Genomic DNA, 19,170 nt, shown 5'->3' on the forward strand with positions numbered 1-19,170 from the left:
TTGTTCTATAGAGGTAGACAACCTTAGTGATGCTCAGCTCAGCCACTGCTAGCTACTTAACTTTAATCACATTTCCTCTATAATATTCTGTGTCTTCAACTATGAAATTTAAGAAACAATAGTATTAATAACATGGGTTATGAAGATTAAAGTATCCAACACAACACTGGTATATAGTAATCCCCCCAAAATTGTCTTACTGTTTCATACATAATGATTGAGTATAATAAATTATAGACTACTTTTCTACTAAATAATGAGAAAACATAAAATTTGAACAATAATCCTTTATGATTCGTTTTTTCTCAGATTTATTTCAGGATACGGGAACTTGGTAATGTGTGAATGTGATTGACACTCACCAGGTAAGAGTTAAGTACAAAAATTAAAAGGTGAGTTCTCTGGCCTGAAAGATTTTTACTGATCTGAGTAACCTGTTTCTTGGCTACTGCTGCGACTTACTCTTCCTACACAATCCTTTTACTTCCCTTGTTTCTTTTTTATGCCCAAATTTCATCAACAGAAGCTGACCCTTGAGCTTTACACTGTAGCTGTTTTTGCATACAGGCCAAGAAAGGGGCTCAGTGCCATTTTAAGGATATTTAGTGAAAATAGTTGAGCTTTAAAGTTCAAGGAGTGACCAAGTTGTCACAGTTTGAGAGTGAGAACCCAACGGCCTACCCAACAGCTCACCACAGAGACACTGTTTCCAGCTACGTGAGGATTGACAAGCCGCAGCTGCAGCCAGCCAGCTCTTTGCAGCTCCGAGGTGAGATGTCTACACCTAAGTCTCACATGCTGGGACTTATTATATAGGAGATGAGCTCTAAGGGCCAAAATTAAGAAATTTTGAAACAAATTGTACGTTTTCTTCACTCTGGTTTTGTAAACTTCTCCTTACCCGAAACCAGCGATGTTCAACCTGTGTGCCACAAGACTTTTAAAAACGTGCAATACCTGACTATTAGGGTGCACTGACCTCCTTTCCCTTAGATTGTCAAATAAAAAAAATGACAACAGTCAACACAACAGTTTTCTGGTGTGAATGAATCAAAATGATACCTATTTTTTTTGTCAGATTGCCCAAAACTATATTTTTTGGCGTGCCACAGAATTTTAGCAATTAGCTTGTGTGTGTCACGAGATGAAAAAGGTTGAAAATCTCTGCCCCAAACAATCTGAGAATGCCAATGTTTTTTCCAAAATGTGCATCACCAATTAGATCACCCTTATTTGATGCTTCTTTTTCTGTGTAGACATTTCATTTTATAAAGTAGCTATTAGGCAGAGTCAAGGGCTGAGAAAGATCTAAATTCACCAAAAACTTTCACAGTTGTTTCTTTCATTTGATTCTGATTAAGCTGTTCCTGAACCACAGTCAGAATTGGTGCTGCTTTTGTTTTATTTCTTGTTTATCTGCTTATTTTGTTTGATGGAAAGCAGTTCTCTTGACCAGAATTGAACCTAGGACCCTTTGGTCTGCAGGCCAATGCTCTATACACTGAGCTAAAAAGGCTAGGGCTTGGAGAAATATTCTTATTTTACATGTAATTGTATATTTCAAGCACTAAAATCAGTCATAAGAAAGATAAAATACTACCATTTGTGACAACATGGATGGATCTTGAGAATAACATGTTAAGTGAAATTAGTCAGATAGAAAAAGTCAAGAAACAAACGATTTCACCCATATATGGAACATAAAACTGAAAGTAACAAGTGAAAAAACGAAAAACACAAACTAAAATTCATAGACATAAATAACAGTATTGTGGTTACCGAGGGAAAGGGTATGAGGAGGTAGTAAAGGGGATCAGAGGAATTTTGACTTAGGGTGATAAACACCATATGATATACAGATTCTGTATCATAGGATTTTACTCTTGAAATCTACATAATTTTATTTACCAATGTCACTCCAATAAATTTAATTAAAAGTAAAATTGAATAGACTTCAAGTAGACAAAGGATCACTTTTAAATTACCTTTCTTAACTTGAATTTGCATAAAATGTGGATGAAGAATTTTCATGCTTACAACCTCAGGCAAGAATTAAAATTTTAGCAATTTCATGGTTCAGTGACAGCATCTCTATGCACACAATGCAAATTAAACAGATGGAAAACTTAACTCATGGAAACTAAAATCACATTCCTTGTTTTTTGTTTTGTTTGTTTTTTGGTTATTGAGTAACCCATCTCTTACAATGAGTTTCATATATGCTACTACTATAATGCTTGAAATAAATATTATAAACAACAAGAAACTTATATGAAAGTCTGCTTCATTTGATGGTAAATATTAGATTGCATTTCTAGATATTTAATTACAGATCAAGGTCTCTATTATTTTTTAAAAAATCTTAATTGTTGTAATTATTATATACTAGAGGACTGGTGTACAGAATTTGTGCACTTGGAGGGGGTCCCTCAGCTCAGCTTGCATGCTCTCGCAGTCTGGGAGCTCTTGCGGGGGAGCTCTTCCGACTGCTGACTTTGGCAGGCCTAAGCTGTCAGTCAGACATTTTCAGCGCTGCCGCAGAGCCAGGAGAGGCTCCTGCCACCGCCACTGCATTCGCCACTGCCCTTGCCAGCCGTGAGCCCAGCTTCTGGCTGAACAGCAGTCCCCCTGTGGGAGTGCACTGACCAGAGGTCAGCTTCTGCATTGGGCATCTGCCCCTGGTGGTCAGTGTGCGTCATAGTGACTGGTCATTCAGCAGTTCAGTTGATTTGCATATTAGCCTTTTATTATATAGGATCCTGATTGATCCTTTTTAGCCTGCCCCCACCCTCCTCCCCAGGCCTTTACCACACTATTATCTGTGTCCATGTTTGGCTGCTCTCTTCTCAGCCACCCACCCACCCACTCTCAAAAGTCTCTACTCTTCAGATTTTTATTCACCCATTTGTCCCACATTTGAATTTCCCACTAATAAGGTTATTCTTCTGAAGAGAAAAACTTGTAAACTGAGCTATCAGTATGCTATCTGAGTGAGAGAACCCAGTAAAAATATAGTACTTAAATATAGCACAAATAAGGGTAATAAAGCAGCTGCAGTTCAAAGAACTTGAATGGAACTGAACAATGGAGAGTTAAATGTTGGAAAAAACTTTGGGCTCACCTGAATGAGCCACGAAGGGTGGGCCTAGACCAACTGAGGCTGTTGCAGAGCACAGGTGTGTGTGTGTGTGTGTGTGTGTGTGTGTGTGTGTGTGTGCGCGCGCGCGCATGGATGGAACAGTAAATGGAAAATCACTCTGGTTCTACCTTTTTGACCTTCACCTTCCATACGGGGGTTAATGAGGCAGGGATCAGAAGCACACAATGAGAGATGGAAATAGCAACCACTCTGTGCTAAAGAAAAGAAATCAAAATCTCAAAACATAGACACAGAGGGATAGGTCTGACTTGAAATACATTGCATGTGTGCTCTGGAGAAAGATAGTCTCAAACTTAATGACCTTGGTCATGTCTTTAGTTCTGCCTTCATTTTCTCATCAGAAAAATTAGTATATTTATGTATCTTTATTATTAAGCAATATTCAGAAACAAATGTGCTAATATATGCCAAGTAATTGAATCTGTGTTCAACACAGGTAAATTATAAATGTTTATCATTATTAAAAGAAGAAAATTCTTGTGGCACTTTATTATACTAAGCAAATTTACCTTTGGTTTGCCCATCTTTTTTCCCATTTTCCCAATAGTTTTAAAAGGTGATCCCTGTTCAAACGTTAAAAAAACCTTTTACTTTTTTTTCCTTCTGATTGTCAGAGAATTTGCATTACACAAGTGTAGTGACAATTTCCTGTATTGTGGTTTCCGGAACACCAAAAATATCACTAAAATACACAATTTTTTTTCTTTTCCTTTTCCTTTTGAATTTCTTCATACACAACTTTCAGGTTCTGAGCCTTCAGCTCAATTCTGTGATTCAACACCGTTCTTCTTAAACAAACAAACATCGTGACTTATCTGTGTCCACACTGGAACAACATTTCTCATGGCAGGTATGTCGGCCTGAATCAAAAATTTAAAAGTAAATATAAATGGAAACCATGTCTTGTGGGTATAGCTCATTTCAGGGCATGCTGTAAGAAAATAATATGGAAAATGTTAGGCTTCCCGTGTATCAGCCTTTCCCATTTAATTTTACTTCTCTGACTCTTCATTCTGTAACTTAGAAATGATTTTGTGAAGCTTTCCCAACAGGTTTAAAAAGTGACTAATAGCAGGGAAAGCTCTAAATTCTAAATGAGAACTGAATTTTCCAGGTTAAATTATGAGCAACATTCTCTAGTAAAATAGAGAATGCCAAATATTTAAGATACAGTGCTTACAAGTGCTGTTTTAAAATTTTGCATTTGGGTTGTGAAATCCAAACGCCAACCAGATTGACAGTTTGACACATTGGTCTGTTGTTAATGACAACATTTTAGGAGTGTGCTGTTGTTAATGCAGAATCTCCTAATGTTGAATTGTTGTAGGGGAAATGGTTATAAGCAAGGAATATGAGGTATTGGGTAATATAATGTTCTTGTAAAAAATTGTTGCTTATGCATCATAATCCAATGTGATATAGACCCAGCTCCCCATGTATTGAACATGCTTTGATCCAGATACTCCAATGTCTTTTCTTCCCTGTAAAATCTCTACAAATCTAGGAGCACCTGACCTTTCTCAGAGTAGTCTCAAAAGGACATGCTCCCAAGTATGTTGTGACAATGACAGAATATATTAAATAAAGACTCTGATCTGAGACAAACTTTCATTTGATTTCTGACTTGGGTACTTACTAGCTTTGATACCTTGAGAAAATAACATTAATAATAAGTTCCAAATTTTCTCATCTACCTAATGGGAATCATACTACTATCTTGTGATTTTTGTTGAGAAAATTTAAGTAAATGTTTGTTTTGTAAGCCCATAAAACAGAGCTGGGTGCCTCTTCATTTCTTCTTACTCCAGATTTCTGGGCTTCTTTGCCAAATTAAAAATAAATGTTGAATCCGCTTTCTGAGAAAGAGTTGGTAAAGGAGAAAAGATATGGGTAACCTTCCTAAAGAATAAAGTACATCAAGTAAAATTTTTGCTTTTGGGTGGAATTCTCAATGGGATGTCTTCATTTTTCAATGTTTCATTGGCAAGATAGTTGGGGTTTCAAATCGAATAAATTTTTGGATTCTCTCTCTAGTTTCTGCGTATAAGCACGTTAGCTTCTGCGTTTGTTATTCAACTCATCCCTCTACCTCCCTTTCTCTACAGCTTTTCAGAGCACTCCATGGAGGTTGATTTCTGGGGTCTTAGGAGTAACGTGCCTTGTGCTGATGGCTACTTTGGGAATTTTGCTGAAAAATGGTAAGCTTTTCTAGGCAACTAGATATAAAGATCAAGACTGGAATGAAGACATTCAATAAGAAATATTTCATTTTACTAATGTATGATATTGTTCTATTTTACAAACCTGTACCTAATTAAGTAAATTTCTAATTATTTCTCACAGCACTTACTAAACAAAGTGTTCAGCCAACACCATCTCCAGGACCCACCATGGAACCTCAGAAAGGTAGGTTCCATAATTTGGAAAATATTAGTTTTGATAGAGCATGAAATAATTTCTTGTTTTTCTCACACAGAAGTGTGATGGAATATTACACTTAGTAAAAGACAAGTTTATCTACTAATTGTAGAATAGTCTCATTTCTTTGGTCTCTAATGTAAGAATTATTAAATTACTAGTACATTGAATGTGCATCATTTATATATTTAAGTAATAAGGAAAATATTGGCCTGAAATGACATGGTTTTCCTGTATGAGTGCTAATATTTAAATAACAATTCAAAAAAAGTATAGTACATATTACAGCTAATCCTTATTATCTACTAATGTTTGCTCATAACTTATATTTATATATCTCTTTAGCTTTGCTTCATTTCTTACATGACTCAGAATATAGTGCAGAGATTTCTACAAATCTGAACCTACTTTTCCATTGTAAGCCAACTCTGAGTCCAATTTTTTTAATGCATTTTTCCAAATTCTCTCCCAAGTTGTCTCATCATCTTCTATGATCAAATAGTACTTTATTTATCTTTTTTTTTCTTGAGGTATTTTCCAGCTTTATTGCGATATAATTGGTATATAACATTGTACTAGTATAAGTTTAAAATATACAATGTGTTGATATTGATACACTTATATATTATAATATGATGATGACTCTAGCACTAGCTAATACCTCCATCATATCACATAATTGCATTTCTTTTTTGTCCTGAGGACATTTAACATCTATCCTTTAGCAACTTACAAGTGTACAATACAGTATTGTTAACTAATCCCAGTGTTATTCCGTAGACCCACAGAACACTGACCTTCTAACTGGAAGTTTATTTCCAACTTGTCTCCATATCCCCCGCTCCCCCCCTCCATGTAATGACCATTCTACTCTATAATTTGAGCACCATTCACTTGGCAAAGATTTGGGTACATACCATGTATCATTACACCTATCGCTGAGGATAAAATGTTCAAGGCACTATTACCAGTTAACTGTATGATTGGTCTTCAAACTAATTGTTTTATTTATCTTCAATTTGAAGATAAAATATCTAAAATATATATTATAATTCTCCCAATGTACCATATTTATTTCTGACTCAGGAAATATGTTAAAATGTCTTTCTCCCATAAATATCGCTTCCATCTAATTAATCCTATCTAGACAGCAGAGCTCAACTTTGGGGTCACTTCCTACACTCTTCTATAGGATATTTTAACATACTGAATTTCTTATGTATACTTATCCAAACTAGCATTACATATGATTAATAACAGATTGATAATTCTGATGCTATCTCTAGAATATAATGCCCATGATTCATTCACATGACTATCCTCTAAAGTAGTCTCTCAAAAATATTTGTAGGAAAAAATAAAATGATTTTTGAATGAGTAAATAGTGCTTAAAAAAATTGAATCTTCAATGTCATCAGTCAAGTTTTATTTTTTTCTTTTAGGCTCTGGCGGCTATTTTTGCCAAGAAAAGTGGATTGGGTACCAATGCAAATGTTACTTCATTTCCAATGAAAAAAAAACTTGGGCAGAAAGTAGAAATTTCTGTGCTTCTCAGAATTCCACTCTACTTCAGTTGGAAAACAGAGATGAGCTGGCATGTGTATAATTTTGTTTTTTTATATTGTCTTTGGCCTAGGATAACATATTATCTAAATAAGCTGATTACTTTGATTCAAGCCTTCTCAGATAGTAAATGGATGGTTATATTTGACCTAATAATGATTTATTAATTTTTTATTCCTTAGAACAATCATTATAAAACCAACACAAAATTTCTCAAAAATTTATATTTTAGGAATAAAAATTAAGATAGATGCCAGCTAAAGTACAAGAGGCATTTTAGAGAGAAATCAAAGAAGAAATTGTCATTATTTTTATTCAAAGAACCAATTAAGCAAGTTTTCAATTTTTAGTTTTAATTGAATATATAATTTTTGTAATTATATAGCCGTTGTGATTATTCTGGGATATAAGAAGGAACGAATATGAGAGCATGATTATAATAGTTATCCAACTCTTAAGACAAGTGAAATAGTTCTCCAGTTGCATGAGGAACTTGTGGGGAGTATAGGACGAAAAGGTTCTATCTGAAAAATTATTCCTCAAGATGCTTTTGATTTGGGATCAAATCTTATGGCTGATCTTCTGTGAAGGAACTGTTCCATGAAAATCTAACCTCTTTATAAAGTTTTCCATTCATTCAAGAATTGTGATTTGTGATATTTTCTTTCTCCGTAAATGAATGGACCTCATATGTGAGAACATGATGAGACATGACCATACTTCCTGTACTAGACTTTTAAAATGATTTCAGTTTGATTGATTGAGAGTCTGGATATGATTCTGGACACCAACTTTCTTGAAAGTACTTTATTTGTAGAGTAGATTCAAATTAGATTAATATATTTGTCTCTGTTTCAAAGCAGCAGTTTATAAAATACATTAGAAATTTTTACTGGATTGGACTCTCTTACTCTGGCCAGCATCATGCCTGGTTATGGGAGGATGGCTCTGCTTTCTCCAAAGATCTGTAAGTTTCTGATGGTCAAGGCTTTCCTGTTCTTTATGGGTTTATCCTTAGTACTCAGAGAATATAAATTCCAAGAACACTGTAGCTAAGATAAACCTGTTTGGAGCATGAGAATACAGAAAAGAAATTAGGTACAAGAGAACAACAGCTTTACCCTTATCTAGAACATCCAAGTAAATGTTCAAGTGACATGAAATTACTGTACTTTTGACCATCACATAGGTTTATAGGTTTTGACTTTTTCTTTTTACCTTAGTGCTAGGACTTGTATGAGCAGATAATTAGCAACAACATAAGAGATAAAAAGCTGCCCTCTCACACATAAACTGTCCAGGAAAAGCAGGATAGCCATTCTTTTCTTTTTTCTGGTGGAACCCAATATTCTCAGCACCCTCCCATGTTTTATATAATCTGAGTTTATTTTCTGTATATTTGTAATCTTGGAATGTTGCTTCCACTCACACACATGGTATTTGTAGCATCATACGACACTTTTATGCTCTGACTTGTCTTCCTAGACTAAATTAGCAAATATATCTTTTATTTCAGATAGGAAATTTTCATTTCTTTTTTCTATATAACATTTTATTTTTCATTACAGATTTGAATTCACTGAACGTAACAGTGCAGGAAACTGCATGGTGTATAATGCATTCAAAAGGGGTTTTGGAGAACCCTGCACAGATGAAAATTATTACATCTGTAAACAACGGCTTATTTAGGTGTTGCTTAGGGCAGAAGGGTGGGCAATGAAGGTCCAGTATTACTAATAATGGTAAGTCTGCCTCTTACATCATTATGAATTATCTATTTCTGAGATCTGTAAAATGTTTCATATTATATTTTATCATGCAATTTTCTTATATTTGAAAAAGTGTGTTTTAAAATTGATGAAATGCATGCATGTAAACCTAAAATGATAAAACCTCAGGTAAATAATTTCATAAATATTTTGATTTAGTGCATATGATCAATATTATCATGTATACATTCTGGTAAATTTTCTCTGCAGAAATTAAATAAAACAATTTACATTAAATAGTATACACCAACATCATCTCAGACCTTTGTGTGGAGTACTATATTGGGAATTCCCATCTTCACCTCACGTTTCTGGTAGTCCTTTCTGGATACCTACACTTCAACATGCGTTAATGTACAGTTGAAAGTGCCATATAAGTTTCCTCAGGTGTATCTTCCAGCTCCAGAGGGGCACACATTTGTGTTTTCTCTTGATGCTCCTGAGTTCTGTAAGAATATTTTAAGTCTTTGGTCAAATATGTAATTCCTGGTTGATGGCTTTCAGAATTTGCAAGGGCAAAGGGACTCTATGTCCTGATCACATACATTGACAATACCTTTTTCTTTACTTCACTCTTTTTTATCAATCGATAAAAGATTTGCACGTTCATTGAAGATCTTAATCCCTAATCAATCCCAAGAACCTTTTCCTAAAAGTTATGTGTAAAATATGAACAATTTCCCCTTTTTTTGTGTGTGTGGAAGAGGGGGTGAACCATTTTATAGAGGGGTTTCTGAATGTGTCATAGAAGGGCTAGGAACACAATGAGGTCCAAGTCCTGAGATCTGGATGAGGTTTTTACAGTATTACAGATTTCAGAATCCAATTTCCTTTCATTTTGGTTAATTGTAGTATAGACATATTTAGAAATTTTTATTGACATGTCTATGTATTTAGTAGTTTTATATTTCAATTAAATAATAATAATTAAGAACCCAAATTGATTTTTAATATATAATGATCCAGGAATAAGAAAGGATCTTTTATTTGTCATTATATAAATATAATAAGACTAAAAGCTGAACTCTTTACTTTCAGGTATAAAGATTGACTTGGGAAAAATACACTTAAGTTATATTATGAAAAAACAACAACACAGGACAGACTAAAACATTTTTAAAATGTTTAACTGGAACTAAGCGAACATACATTGTTCTTCCTGGATATTTTATGTTTTGGCTTTATTGTCCACATGATTCCCAAGCAATGCACTAGAAATTCAATTTAAAAAACAGTATCGATAAGATTATAATTAAATGAGTAGTTTTCTGTTCCAACTCTCCCATCTCCCTGTCCTCCTCCCATGAAGCAATTTCCTTTGGGATTCTTGTTTCTTTTGTTTATTTTCTTGTTTAGAGTGATTTCCTCTGCAATGAACCAAGGATATTCTATTTTCATAATTTCTGTCCAGGATGAATGTCAACTGCTTTCATTTAGCCACATCCAAATGTAGGTTCAAATTGCTGGTTGCACATCATCACCTATGAGGTGTGCAGAGCCCAACCTGCCTTTTTTTCTGAGAGCTCATGAACTTTCATCCCAGTTGCAGGAGCAATGAGGAAGCACAAGATGATAAATATGGTAGATGATGTCTACTTTCAGAGACTAATCTATGTCAAAATTTGTCTCCACTGGGAGAAGAAAATTACTGTTGCTACCCAATTATAGCTCTGAGGTTTTTCAGCTTCCATATAATTTCTGAGTATTCCAATGGAAAGTTCTGAATTGAATGGATGATTCTAGTCACCCATGGCGTGTGTCTCTCTCACAGCATGGGCCCCTTATATTAGTCATACTCAGGCTTTGACCATGTGACCCATTTCATGTTTAATATTATTCCTCCCACTCTGACCTGCATTCTGCTTTCCTTCATCCTGAAAGTATCTTTATAATCTTTGGGATGGGAATGACTTCTTTTACATGAAGGTCTTTCTACTAAGTATTTTTTTTCCTCTGACATGAGATTTCTAATATATTCTCTGGGGATAGACACTTTATTTTTTTCTTTTGTTCTCTCTTTTTTTTTGAAGTGGGATTATGCACATAGAAGGATTTAGTTGAGTGAGTATCTTAGTGTTAGATGTAAAACAAATGGGAGAGGGTGAGGAAATGTCTAAGAAACACACAAAATAATATGGCAACGTCCGTGTAGACTTCCTTAATTTTATCCTGTAACCCTAAATATGTAACCCTTAGAGCAATGGTTCTCAACCTTCCTAATGCCGCGACCCTTTAATACAGTTCCTCATGTTGTGGTGACCCCCAACCAAAAAATTATTTTCGTTGCTACTGTGTAACTGTAATTTTGCTACTATTATGAATCATAATGTAAATATCTGATATGCAGGATGTATTTTCATTGTTACAAATTGAACATAATTAAAGCATAGTGATTAATCACAAAAACAATATGTAATTATATATGTGTTTTCCGATGGTCTTAGGCAACCCCTGTGAAAGGGTCGTTCGACCCCCAAAGGGGTCGCGACCTACAGGTTGAGAACCACTGCCTTAGAGTATATAATACATGCTATGTGTGGGTTCATGGCAAACTATGAGCAGCTTAGGAACTTAAAACAGTACATGTTTATTACCTGGTGTTATCTTTGGATCAGGAATTGGGCATGGCTTAGTTGTTTCCCTATCTGTGGTTTTATAAGCCTAGAACCAAGGTCTTCACCACCCTGCCTTCTCATCTGAAACTCTGTTCTATTCCAAACTCATTCAGGCTGTTGGCATAATTTAGTTCCTTGTGGTTGTGAGACTGAGGCCCTCAGCTCCCAGAGGCCACCCCTCTCCGTTCCCGTTCTGAAAGCTGTGAGGAGTGAGGTGGTATCTCATTGTGGTTTTATGGTTACCCCGATATATTCATTCTTAGTTACTCCATTAGTGACATCTAAATTTACCCAGTGGGGTTATTTTACAATGGGGTCAGGACAGCTTTCTGCTTATCTCGAGATATTTGAGCATCAGTTTTTGCCTCTTGGTCATGGTAAGGACAGTGAACTAACCAACCAACTAACTAACTAACTAACTAATTATTTATGGTAAGGTTTTTTTTTAAGTTCAAAAGACTCAAAGGCCAATTTGTTTATTGATAACTTACAGTGGAGATAATTGGTTAGACATCCTGTCTCCATTATATGACCAAACTCTGCAGGAAACTTCTGCCTCAGCTTTCCTGAAACCAAATTTTATCACATAAATATCAGAACAAATATCAGCAGTTTTATCCAGAGAAAAATTATCTTTGTGTAAATAAGAATAACATTGGGAAGTTTATTCCTGGATGTTTCTCAGTCCCCAACTCATTTGAATTCTCTTTCACCTGCTGAATCGGATGATTTTCCCTTATTAAAAGCATTATATAAGTATGCTCATTGGTGCCTTATCATCTCTTTACATATTTGGAAATATTTGGAATATTTACCCACCCTTTACATTTCCGTAATTTTGGAGTTTTTGAATTTTTTCTCTGTATATCTTCAAAGCATTTTATAAAAAATGAATCATAAATGTTTTTAGCTTTGTGGGCTAGTCTCTGTTTAAACTCTGCCATTGCAGTGCAAAAAGAAAACATAGATAGTATGTAAATGAATGGCTTAGCTGTGTTACAAGGGAATTTTATTTAGAAAAATAAATGGTGGGGCAAATTTGCTCCACAGGCCATAGTTTGCTAATTCATGTCAATGTGTGTGAAATGAGATTATATAGGCACCAACCCTACTCTCTACATTGCCTTATCCTTTCTTAGGTCACATAGTAACAATTGTAAATGTACTTATAAATTTTACAGTTCTCAAAGAGGTGTGTCTTATATTATCAGTCTTTGTTTATTATAAAGGTAAAAATCCATAAAGTGTGCATTATAGCCAAATGCTAGATGTTCACCAATGATTCCCACTTTCAAATTCACGTAACTTTGTATAAATTCCTCCCACGTTGTCTCACAGTTGATATGTGTGACCAGTGAAAGACAGTGGAAATGATGGTATGCCACTTCTGAGTCTAGTTCATAAAGGTGGTGTGGCTTCTTCCTTCTTTTTCTCTTTCAGGTCATTTGATATGGGAATGCCAGCCATCATATCAGGAGCAGCCCTGTTGAAAGGACCATGTGACAAGAAGCTAAAACCTCTTTGTTGAATTGTACACTTGAAACCTTATGGTTTTGTGAACCAAGGTCACCCCAATAAATTCAACTTAAAAAGAAATATAGTCTTTTTTAGTAGCTATGTAATGAGTATGTCTTGCAAGCCAATTTTCCAGCTCTACTCAAGCCTTCGGATAACAGAGTCCCAGCTATCTTGACAGTCACCTAATGAGAGAACCTGAGTCACATCCATCCTAAGTTCTTCAAGGATTCCCAACCCTCAGAAACTGTGCAATATAATGTGTTTATTCTTTGAAGCTGCTATTTGTTGGACCTAGTGGTAGACTCTTGGTCATAAAGACCTATATTGAACTAACTGGTTTGGCTCAGTGAATAGAGTGTCAGCCTGCGGACTTAAGGGTCCCAGGTTCGATTCCGGCCAAGGGCATGTACCTTGGTTGCGGGCACATCCCCAGTAGGGAGTGTGCAGGAGGGAGCTGATTGATGTTTCTCATCAATGTTTCTAACTCTTTATTCCTTTCCCTTCCTCTCTGTAAAACAATCAATAAAATATATATTTTTAAAAAAGACCTATCTTAAAAAATAAAAGGAAACATACAAAAGCAAACAAATTATTATTGAAAGAAGTCAACAATTCCCCAAAGTTCATCCTCCTAGAAGTTCCATGCCTCAAAATTCCCTTTATATAGTCATTACTCTTCATTTTGTTTTCAGTAAAGTTGGCCCCATTCCAGTATCCAAATTGGGCCCCAACTGATTCACATCCATCATTTGTCTTATTCATCAGCCACAGTAATTTACATCAAGCCTAGCTGTTGTCGAGAAGATGAAGATGAGCCCTTGGATGTCCTTTACAAGAACACGAGGAAGATAAGATAGACACAAAAGGGTTTATATTACATTGTTCTTGTTATACAAATTTTAAAACCAGGCAAAACTAAACTGTAGTTCACATTAGACGTGAACCTCACGTGAGAGGTTAAGATGGTGGTATGTATGGAAAGAGAAAGAAGATGGTAACTGGAAATTTATAGGAGGAAAGATCTTGGTGACCCTGGAAATTTTCTATTTCTTGACATGGGTTTTAGTTGCATGGGTTTTGAATCTGATGGTTATTAAACTGTATGTTTTTATTACTTTTTAATATATAAATTATATTTTATTCAAAAGGGTTAGAAGAGACAATGTTTGTTGAATTATTTTGTCTTAAATAGGTTTTGATATGAGGCAGGTCTGGTATCCATTTCTCTCTTTATTGTAACCAGAGTTGTATATTTCCAAGCCTTGCTCAAATTTTAATTTTGGAGGTTCTAGCAGGGGAGCGCAGCTACTCGTATACCCTTGACTGAAGACCGGTCCTCTCCTGGGAAAGGGGGGGGAGGGGGGACGGGAAGGTCGTCCTCTTCGACAGAGCGCGCAGCTTCGGGAGGGATGCACATGGATCGGTGAGGGAGGAGGGGGACACCCGCCTAGCCAGCCAGATCAGCCGAATCAACCCTGGCGATCAATGGGGTGACAGATGTCGCAGCCAGATCGCCCTCACATCCTCAAATTTTAATTTTAATCTGAGTCCTTTTTCCTCATTTCTTTCTGAGGAAGTATCTCCTTGCTCTGTGACTTTGTTCTATTCAAGAGTGGATTGGAGACAGATTCAAGTATTCCTCATTTCTAATGATGCACAAATTTTAATCATTAGCTGGGGTCTCTGTGATAGTCAGAGTTCCAGTGTATTTCAGCTACAGAGCAGAGATGAGTCAATATTTGCTCAAACCGGGAGAACCAAGATGGCGGCATAGGTTAACGCCGGAGTTTGCTGCTTTGAACAACTACTTCAAAAGTGAACCCAAAAAACGGAAGGGACATCACCCAGAACCACAGGAACGCTGGCTGAGTGGAAGTCCTACAACTAGGAGGAAAGAGAAACGCATACGGACACTCAGAGGAGGCGCAGTGCTGAAGTCAAATTCTGAGGTGCGGAGTGCGCGGAGCGGGCTGGCGGCGGAGGGCGCGGTTGTTGTTTTCAATCGGGAGGGAGTCGCAGACTCTGAGCTCCAGATCCGGGCGAGTCTTTAGGGACCCAGACTCAAACAGGAGAAGCGGGACTGCCTGGCTTCGGTCAGAGCGAGTGCAGCTTTCTCTCCGAGCTTTGCAGCGGGTGCTGGGACTCAGAGAGGCAGAGCCCCTTGGGACAGGACTGAGAGCCGCCATAACTGCTCTTTCCAGCCCACCCTGTTGATCCTGTGCGACCCGCCCCGCCCAAGCCCTGCACTGAGGCATTTGCCGGATAGCCTCAGGCAAAGGCATTTGCCGGATAGCCTCAGGCAAAGGCTAGATTAGCACCTCCCTAGAGGACAGAAGTTCTCTCACTGCTGACACAGCTGATCCTCATAGCCACTTGGCCTGGAGGTCAAACCCTCCCTGGAATTAGCTACAACAATCAAGATTTATCTATAAGACTGCGAACAAAGACCACTAGGGGGTGCACCAAGGAAGCATAACAAAATGCGGAGACAAAGAAACGGGACAAAATTGTCAATGGAAGAAATAGAGTTCAGAACCACACTTTTAAGGTCTCTCAAGAACTGTTTAGAAGCTGCCGATAAACTTAATGAGATCTACACGAAAACTAATAAGACCCTCGATCTTATATTGGGGAACCAACTAGAAATTAAGCACACACAGACTGAAATAACGAATATTATACAGACGCCCGACAGCAAACCAGAGGCGCGCAAGAATCAAGTCAATGATTTGAAATGCGAGGAAGCAAAAAACATCCAACCGGAAAAGCAAAATGAAAAAAGAATCCAAAAATGCGAGGATAGTGTAAGGAGCCTCTGGGACAGCTTCAAGCGTACCAACATCAGAATTATAGGGGTGCCAGAAGATGAGAGAGAGCAAGATATTGAAAACCTATTTGAAGAAATAATGACAGAAAACTTCCCCCACCTGGTGAAAGAAATGGACCTACAGGTCCAAGAAGCGCGGAGAACCCCAAACAAAAGGAATCCAAAGAGGACCACACCAAGACACATCATAATTAAAATGCCAAGAGCAAAAGATAAAGAGAGAATCTTAAAAACAGCAAGAGAAAGAAACTCAGTTACCTACAAGGGAATACCCATACGACTGTCAGCTGATTTCTCAACAGAAACTTTGCAGGCCAGAAGGGAGTGGCAAGAAATATTCAAAGTGATGAATACCAAGAACCTACAACCAAGATTACTTTATCCAGCAAAGCTATCATTCAGAATTGAAGGTCAGATAAAGAGCTTCACAGATAAGGAAAAGCTAAAGGAGTTCATCACCACCAAACCAGGATTATATGAAATGCTGAAAGGTATCCTTTAAGAAGAGGAAGAGGAAGAAAAAGGTAAAGATACAAATTATGAACAACAAATATGCATCTATCAACAAGTGAATCTAAGAATCAAGTGAATAAATAATCTGATGAACAGAATGAACTGTTGATTATAATAGAATCAGGGACTTAGAAAGGGAATGGACTGACTATTCTTGGGGGGGAAAGGGGTGTGGGAGATGTGGGAAGAGACTGGACAAAAATCGTGCACCTATGGATGAGGACAGTGGGTGGGGAGTGAGGGCGGAGGGTGGGGCGGGAACTGGGAGGAGGGGAGTTATGGGGGGGGGAAAAAAAAGGAACAAATGTAATAATCTGAACAATAAAGATTTAATTAAAAAAAAAAATATTTGCTCAAACCAAGTATCACAATATCACCTTTGGGGGACATTGAAAAATACTTCAAAATTAAGCTGAACACATTTTGTTGTTGTTGTTGTTGTTGTTAATTCTAAGCTGAGGATATTTTGTCCATTAGTTTTAGAAAGAGTGAAAGAAAGGGAGGGAGGGGAAGAGAGAAACATCAATGTGAGAGAGGCTCATTGATTGATTGCCTCCTACACGTGCTCCTACTGGTGCCTGGGATCAAACTTGCAACCCAGATTCGTTCCCTTGACCGGGAATCAAACCTCATGACTTTTTGGTGTGTAGGCTGGTGCTCTATCCACTGAGGCACACTGGCCATGGCTAAGCTGAACACTTTTAATTTGTTTGATATTGAAAGGACTTTTGAACAAATTATCTGGTTATTACTTTTCTTTGAAATACTCATTATAAAACGGACATAAGTGTCTTCAGAAATTATATGAATAGCATAAAATTGAAATTTTTGGAAAAGGGTTATAAAACACTTGGGTAAACAAATAAGAAATAAAAATAAGTCATCTATGCTAATAAAAGGGTAATATGCTAATTAGACCAGGCATCTTCTGGACGTCCGTCCTTCCAGACAAAGTCACAGTGGCAGGTGCCAAGGCAGAGGTGGTTAGGGGCGATCAGGCTGGCAGGGGAGGGCAGTTAAGTGCAATCAGAATTGCAGGGGAGCAGTTAGGGACATCAGGCCAGTAGGAAGAGGCATTTAGGGGCAATCAGGCAGGCAGGCAGGTAAGCAGTTAGGAGCCAGAAGTCCCAGATTGCGAGAGGGAAGTCCAATTGCCAGTTTACTGGCAGTCAGATATCCCCCGAGGGGTCCCGGATTGGAGAGGGTGCAGGCTGAGCTGAGAGACCCCCCTTCCCAAGCACGAATTTCATGCACTGGGCCCCTAGTTTATTAAATATTAAGCTATAGATGCCTGTGTTTCTGTGAAAATGAAATCATCTAAATCATAAATAAATATATGTATTCAGTAGTCTTACCATTGGTACCATCATTTAAATAAATTTAATGGGTTCATGTTTTGTCCTTTAGGTAATTAGAGATAAAATAGGCCATCACAATTCTAATACCCAGCTTCATTCAAGACAGTAAAATTTCATTTGTTTCCATTGCTTTATTCAACAAAGTTGAAACATAATTTTAACTCATCACTTTCATTTGGTTTAAATTAATTAGCTTTTTCTATGTCTCTGAAATAACATGTGGGAGGTATAAAAATAAAAATTAACCTATCCTTTTAAGAAGGAAGTTCTTGCTATGGCTTCATTCAAAACCTGTGCTGACTACACAAACTATAGCACATACCCACAAAGATGTCTTGAGATGGAATCTCTAATTACTTAGGAAGGATGTGTGGCTTAAAACATTTAAGTTCTAACCCCTCCTGAGAAAAGTGCAGTTTGCTGGTTATTCGTTCTCTATAACTGAATGTGAAAAAGTAATAATAAAGAAAAAAAAAAAGAGAGAGAAATGAGCCATGTGATTTGGTGCATGAGGATAAATGCCTGATTCTGATGGAATACATTCACTTCATTTAAAATGCTAGGTGCCTAGAGTTTCACAAGCAAAAGTATATAAACAAATCTTGTGTCATCGGGCCTGCAAGGAGAGGGATTCATCTCCTGTGCCTGACTCTGTTCCCAAGTGGGACTTCAGGAACTCCCTACCATCTCTGAGCTGGGTCAGACACTCAGCAGCCAATTCTGGGAGGATGGCTCTGCTTTCTCGCATAATTTAAGTGTCTCATAGTTCGACTGTTCCTCTGCTTTTTCTGATTGTAAGCGAAGGTCTCAGCAAGCAATTCAAGGTTCATAGAATTGCACTACCAGTAAGATCTCAGGGTGTGAAATTCTAGACAAGAAAACAAAGGAAACAATAATAATTTATCTCTATCCAGATTACCCCAGTAGGCTCAAAGGATGAAAATGTTCTTGTGCCATATGTGTTTTAACTTCTGTTCACTTGTAGGCTGGTGTGTACACACACACACACACACACACACACACACATCTCTATTTCATTATCCTATACAGTGCAGGGAGTGGGGAAAGTGATGAAGTCAAAACAATTATATTTGAAAGAAATAGCTTATTTAGCTGTTTTCTCAGGAAAAACTCAATACTTATATGACTGAAAACAGAAGTTCTTACATTTTAACAAACCATGCTCATTAATCTGCCACTAGAAGGCAGAGAAACACATCAAAGTGTATTGTATCTCATTGTAACAAATATCATATAAATAAATTTTAAACCATTCATATTGGTAATGATTCAATTTAGTTTTCTACTTTAAATAGAAAAGAAAAATTATTTTTTAAATCTTCTGATTTTATTACATGCAATTTGAACCTCTTGCTTTGAAACCATGGTTCACAAAGTGATTGCTTTTATATTTTCCCAAGAGAAACAA

General features: G+C 36.9%; 1 protein-coding gene across 2 annotated transcripts; it reads left to right on the top strand.

The window, feature by feature from the left end:
* Positions 1-663: 663 nt before the first annotated feature.
* On the top strand, positions 664-13,319 carry KLRD1 (killer cell lectin like receptor D1). 2 transcript variants are annotated; one of them, XR_009451157.1, is made up of 7 exons: positions 664-769; positions 3,906-4,010; positions 5,266-5,358; positions 5,504-5,566; positions 7,021-8,108; positions 8,710-8,883; positions 12,966-13,319. XR_009451157.1 is itself a non-coding variant. In XM_059682186.1 (7 exons), exons 1-6 carry the CDS (start codon positions 4,004-4,006, stop codon positions 8,828-8,830), a joined length of 543 nt encoding a protein of 180 aa, XP_059538169.1. In that variant the 5' UTR covers positions 3,887-4,003; the 3' UTR covers positions 8,831-8,883; positions 12,966-13,296. The 2 variants fall into 2 exon arrangements, 1 of the variants encoding a protein (XP_059538169.1); XM_059682186.1 differs by lacking the exon at positions 664-769 and having other exon boundaries at positions 3,887-4,010; positions 7,021-7,172; positions 8,002-8,108; positions 12,966-13,296.
* Positions 13,320-19,170: the final 5,851 nt, after the last annotated feature.

This window comes from Myotis daubentonii, chromosome 2, assembly GCF_963259705.1.
Source record: "Myotis daubentonii chromosome 2, mMyoDau2.1, whole genome shotgun sequence".
In the NCBI taxonomy this organism is placed as follows: domain Eukaryota; kingdom Metazoa; phylum Chordata; class Mammalia; order Chiroptera; family Vespertilionidae; genus Myotis; species Myotis daubentonii.

Bases quoted from the DNA above. Each gene is read 5' to 3' on its own strand.
- KLRD1 (XM_059682186.1), top strand. The intron at 5,359-5,503 runs GTAAGCTTTTCT...TATTTCTCACAG, and splicing joins GGGAATTTTGCTGAAAAATG to CACTTACTAAACAAAGTGTT. The intron at 5,567-7,020 runs GTAGGTTCCATA...TTTTTCTTTTAG, and splicing joins CACCATGGAACCTCAGAAAG to GCTCTGGCGGCTATTTTTGC.